The sequence below is a fragment of the Schistocerca nitens genome, chromosome 1, assembly GCF_023898315.1.
Source record: "Schistocerca nitens isolate TAMUIC-IGC-003100 chromosome 1, iqSchNite1.1, whole genome shotgun sequence".
In the NCBI taxonomy this organism is placed as follows: Eukaryota; Metazoa; Arthropoda; class Insecta; order Orthoptera; family Acrididae; genus Schistocerca; species Schistocerca nitens.
Window position 1 is genome coordinate 962,751,978 of NC_064614.1, and position 6,134 is coordinate 962,758,111.

General features: G+C 43.2%; 1 protein-coding gene across 1 annotated transcript in view; it reads right to left on the minus strand.

The window, feature by feature from the left end:
- The window catches only part of LOC126215356 (uncharacterized), a 45,191-nt gene extending 40,974 nt beyond the window's left edge, over nucleotides 1-4,217 (minus strand). The window contains exon 1 of the mRNA XM_049942081.1: nucleotides 4,035-4,217. Coding sequence (XP_049798038.1) covers nucleotides 4,035-4,217 — 183 coding nt within the window. The remainder of the gene's footprint in view (nucleotides 1-4,034) is intronic.
- Between the last annotated feature and the right edge of the window lie 1,917 nt (nucleotides 4,218-6,134).

The window sequence follows — 6,134 nt, forward strand, 5'->3', positions numbered from 1 at the left end:
ACCACAGCAGTTGAGTCCCATAGTGCTCAGAGCCATTTTTTTGTAAATGTGAAAGACAATTCCATGCTTCTCCTGGACTGTATCACGATAACTGTCATTTACTCCACCCGATCAGCTGATTTCAGTGATGTGCTGATTTCGGCTGCTACTGCCGTCGTCATAATTTTAGGCCGTCACCCTGTGTGGGTGAATACAATGCGCGTCCCGGCCGCTGTGGTCGTGCGTTTCTAGGCGCTTCAGTCAGGAACCGCGCTACTGCTACGGTCGCAGGTTCAAACCCTGCCTCGGGCATGGATGTGTGTCAATTCCTTAGGTTAGTTAGGTTTAAGTAGTTCTAAGTCTCGGGGACTGATGACCTCAGATGTTAAGTCCCATAGTGCTTAGAGCCATTTGATCCATTTGAACAATGCGCGTCTTTCATTTTAAAATACAGCCTATGGCGTACCTGTTTTACTGCTCCCACGATCCCAAAAGGCGCAGATCCAACAAGGTCTTCACGCTCGATGCCCCGTCCCCCGAAAAGAACCTTTTGGTAAAAGCGTTTATATTTTTACACACATAAATTCTCCCAGTCCCTCAGTTAACTTTCGGAGAATAAAGTACAACGTTTACTATAAAGCTCGAAAAACACAAGAAAGTTTAGATATTAGAAATTATGTTTACTACAGGAAAGGTGCATTGTACATGTGCTGACCAGATGCAGAGAACTTTCCAGTCAGAGAAAATCGCACATTCACAGGCTGAACGTACCTGCACTCAACAACAAATCCGACACATTTCATCAGTCCAGCGGTAGAACTATGAAGCCACAGGGGGACAGTAAGGCAAAGACGTAAAAGGAAAATCTGAGATTAAAAGAACAATACGTTAAAGACTGACTTTCCCCAACGCAGGCGAAAACGGCTGAAAGAAACAACTCCTACCCCCCACCGCCACCTCAGTTTACTAGCTTGCATAGCTACTGTTTGCAGACCTCTGTTCTCTATTGTTAAACTAAGTGAATTAATGATAATGGTGAGTGCACACTTCGATTTCATATCGTGTAAGATATGACGCTGTCAAATTTGGGAGACTTTGTTGCTATCATTGTTCTAGGTCAGTTGCATGACACTGTATTTCTCAAATGTATTTTTCCGAGATGTATTTTCTTGTAAATTATGCTTCAGCGATATAATAAGGTACTTATGTAAACAAATTGTTTTATTATGACGTTCAAACATTATACATATTAATTGTAGTTGAACAACATATTATTATTGTATGAGTACAATGTTATTGTATGAGTACAAAATAAATGATCAGTCTTTGGAAGCGGTAACATCAGTGAAGTATCTGGGTGTGACTATTCGAAATGATCTCAGATGGAATGATCAGATTACACAAGTAACGGGTAAGGCGAACTCTAGATTGCGGTTCAAATGGCTCTGAGCACTATGGGACTTAACATCCACGCTCATTAGTCCCCTAGAACTTAGAACTACTTAAACCTAATAACCTAAGGACATCACACAACACCCAGTCATCACGAGGCAGAGAAAATCCCTGACCCCGCCGGGAATCGAACCCGGGATAGATTGCGGTTTATTGGTAGAATCCTGAAGCGATGCAGTCCTTCAGCAAAGGAAATAGCTTACAATACGTTAGTTCGTCCAGTCTTAGAGTATTGTTCGTCTGCATGGGATCCTTACCAGTTGGGTCCGATTCAAGAAATTGAGAAGGTCCAAAGAAGAGCGGCGAGATTCGTGACTGGTCCATTTAGCCATCGCGAGAGCGTTACAAATCTCATAGAAAGTTTGAAGTGGGACACACTTGCAGATAGACGACGCGCTAAACAGAAGGGGTGCTCACTAAATTTCGAAATCCAATCTTCACCGAGGATGTAGAGCATATATTATTACCACCAAATATCAAATCGCGTAATGATCGTCGTTCAAAGATAAGGGAAATAAGAGCTCGTACTGAGGCGTTCAGACAGTCGTTTTTCCCTCGCGCGATCCGCGAGTGGAACAGACGGGGGGGGGGGGGGGGGGGGGGGAGTATGACTTTGACGCGAATTGTGCCCTCCGCCACACACCGCTTGGTGGATAGCGGAGTATATATGTAGATGTAGATGTAAAACGTTTTAAATTATTCGTAGCAATCTGCAGCGTTTAATCTTTGGAAAGGGGGGGGGGGGGGAGAATGACAGTAACGAAAGTGACCCTTCCGCTCTCTCCGAAACAGAAATCTCAATACGTGTTTGACACCCAAGGGCAAAAAAACATAACTGTTAGCTTGTCATACACTACCAGTAAAACCACATTTTTTTAAAGAATCGAACTCCCAAGTATTAAACAACTTCAAACTTCTGATTTCTTTGCGGATGAGTTAACGTGTTAACTGCCTTTAAGCATGGAAGCGAAAGAAGTTTAGGAAAGTTGAAAGTCACTAAACGCTCTCAAATGGTTCAAATGGCTCTGAGCACTATGGGACTTAACACCTGAGGTCATCAGTCCCCTGGAACTGAGAACTACTTAAACCTAACTAACCTAAGGACATCACACACATCCATGCCCATGACAGGATTCGAACCTGCAACCGTAGCGGTCGCGCGGTTCCATACTGAAGCGCCTAGAACCGCTCTGCCACACCGGCCCGCAAACGCTCTCATTATGAAACACTGTATGAATATGAACTGGATAATTTTCGCTCCATTTTAATCAAAAGCTAGTTTCTCACACATCTCAGTGTTTATAACGTCGTTCGTCCTGAAATATGTATCGTACCATAACATAATTTTATACGTACATTAAGTGGTGTAGGTGGACACTGTATGCTAACTGTGTTGCGATTAGATTTAGTAGTATAAAAGTAATAAATTAAAACTTTACTCCTGATGTTGAAGTTCTTCTGCACGCCGTTTTAAGGAAAAGCTAAATTTTCAGGTATCTAAATGTTTATCACGTCATATATTCTGAACTATTGGCCGCAGTATATGTGGATACTGCCTGCAAATTGGATGTCGAATAGAGTAAGTAACAAAAAAAGTAATAAATTAAAATGGCGTACATGATGCGGCAGTTTTTCACGCATCTCTGTACTTGAGGTCATATCTTGTCAACTATGTCTTGTACAATGATATATTTTTGTGGGTATATTCAAGCTGCAGATGTGGACACAGTCTGCGAAAACTGTTGCGAATAGAGTTAGTGGTAAAAAAGTAATAAGGTAGAACGTTACGCTTGATGCTGAAGTTCGACTGCACGAAAAGCGAAAATGTAGTAAGCGATAAACTTCTTTTCCTTTCATCGTTTTGTGGGAGGTGTCAAAGAGTAAAAATTTCGTAAAGGTTTGAAATTATGCTTAAACTTGGTTGAAAGTCGCTAAGTGCTCTCATTGTCAAATACTTGATGAATGAAATCCGTATACTTGCGCGTCGTCAGTTACGTTCCCTCAAGACAACCACAGTTTTAGATTATGCTTATCCATTGCGGATATTTTAGAACCGTGACTGCATATGGAATGTAAATAAGTTATACAAAACTGCAACCGGTCACTTTTTTGAATAACCGGTTGTCGAACCTTTTCAGGTTCATCTTCAGATGGTTTCAGGAAGTTACATCATTTTTGTTAGCATAATGCTGGGTGCTGGATCTATGCTCCATCTTTTTGTCACAGAGCCAGCATCCAGCATTATGCTAACAAAAATGATGTAACTTCCTGAAACCATCTGAAGATGAACTTGAAAAGGTTCGACAACCGGTTATTCAAAAAAGTGACCGGTTGCAGTTTTGTATAACTTATTTACAAACACAGTTTTTAACTGTAATACTTGTCTCACTCTGTTAAAGTCATAAGATAACATTGTAACTTTGAATGAGTAGATTATGAAAGCATTTTAAATTTTTAAATTGGGTCCATAATTAATTATGCGAAATATTGAAAATCGAATTTTTGTTGCCCCTACTCTGAAGCTGGTACCGGATTGCAGGACAGCGTTTTAGTAATACGGATGGCGACGGTAAAACGACTGCGATGTGTCGAGCGTTATTTACCGAGAGCGTGCCGTGGGGCAGCGTGGCGACGAGGGCGGCGTCCGCGACGCGCACGTGCACGTTGACGCGGCCGCTCTGCCGCTGGTCGTACACGTCGGCGGGCAGCGCGTGCGCATGCGCGGCCGCGAGCAGCGCCAGCAGCAGCGCACCCAGGGCTTGCGTCGGTCTCCGCGTGTCGGCCATGACTGGCGCGCCTTCCGCTGCAGCCGCTGCTCCTGCGTCCTCCAGAGGCCACTGACCGCCGGCTGCGAGGCACGCGCGTCGCCTGCCTACACTACTCGACTCTGGCTCTTTGTTTACGGTGTTCAAACGCCCCCTTTCTCTTAACGTGCAAGTCTGGCAAGCCTAAGGTTCTTAGGCTGGTATTACACTATCAAATTTCTTTGTCAAAGATATTTGATGGTGTAATAGGGAACTTTGTCAAATGCCGTCCAATATTTGATCAAATCTAGGGCCTCGCTGTAGATTTGATCAAAGAAGTCGCTTGTCTTCTGTTCACTGCAATGTGACATGTTACCACATGGAGCGCTAGCATCGCTGCAGCGTTCTGTAGTCTGTAGTGTTTTTATAAACATTGCCGGTAAATACAATTGGAGTGCGCCAACAACTACAAAATTAATAGAGATTTATGAATCTGATGAGGCGCTTTACAACGTGAGGCAGCCTGAATACAAAAATAGATTAAGAACATTGGAGACCTAACCTGATCTAACCTAACCTAACCCTCTCCTGTAGCAAGGAATCGGAGTGATACAGTGAGTCTGTCTTCTGCAGATGTAGCAGTTCTTAAGTGAATAGTGTGCTTTGTGATAGGAGGATACACTTCACTCAGCACATACAGAAATGTATGCTCATCCATTCTTAAGTAATTGATGTACGGTTCAAATGGCTCTGAGGACTATGGGACGAAACATCTGTGGTCATCAGTCCCCTAGAACTTAGAACTACTTAAACCTAACTAACCTAAGGACATCACACACATCCATGCCCGAGGCAGGATTCGAACCTGCGACCGTAGCGGTCACGCGGTTCCAGACTGAAGCGCCTAGAACCGCACGGCCACACCGGCCGGCTAATTGATGTACGACTTGACGTCCTCCGCTATAAGATCATATAACAAGTTTTGTTGAATGCTTTTATCGTGTCGTCGGTAAAACCCACGGCTTCACCCAGGTACGTTTCCTCTTCCGCATGTGCACACAGTGCAATTGTGGTACATGCAACTGCTGCGGTTAATAACAAGTTGTTGTTGTCAGCCATCTTGGACTTTGATGAAAAATATTATGACAGTGTAATACCCCTCCTAGCGCTATGTCAAAGATCTTTGTCAAATATATTTCACGGAATATTTGATCACATCTTTGATCAAATCTTTCACAAAGAAATTTGATAGTGTAATACCGGCCTAAAGCTCCATCTTCTTGAGGCGTAGCGCCGTACACCGATCCTGCCGTGGAGGCGGTTAAGTGGGAGATATGTCTCAGAGCTGGATCGTGACAGATGGTGACGCGAGACTGGACGCGCACGTAGTTTATGTATCAGCCGACAGAGGACAATATTGGATTGGGGGACTGTGAGTTTAGTTTCGATTGTGCCCACTGTAATGCACTAAAGTAATAGAATGTTTTTAATAACTGTTCTAGTATTTTCATAAAGTGTTATGTCTTTTTGTGTATGTAAAATGTGTTTTAGCAGTATGAATGATGCGTGAGTGTGGTTTAAGGTTAATGTGAAGATAATGGAAAAACTGGCAGAAGCCGACCTCGGGGAAGATCAGTTTGGATTCCGTAGAAATGTTGGAACACGAGAGGCAATACTGACCCTACGACTTATCTTAGAAGAAAGATTAAGGAAAGGCAAACCTACGTTTCTAGCATTTGTAGACTTAGAGAAAGCTTTTGACAATGTTGACTGGAATACTCTCTTTCAAATTCAAAAGATGGCAGGGGTAAAACACAGGGAGAGAAAGGCTATTTACAATTTGTACAGAAACCAGATGGCAGTTATAAAGAGTCGAGGGACATCAAAGGGAAGCAGTGGTTGGGAAGGGAGTGAGACAGGGTTGTAGCCTCTCCCCGATGTTATTCAATCTGTATATTG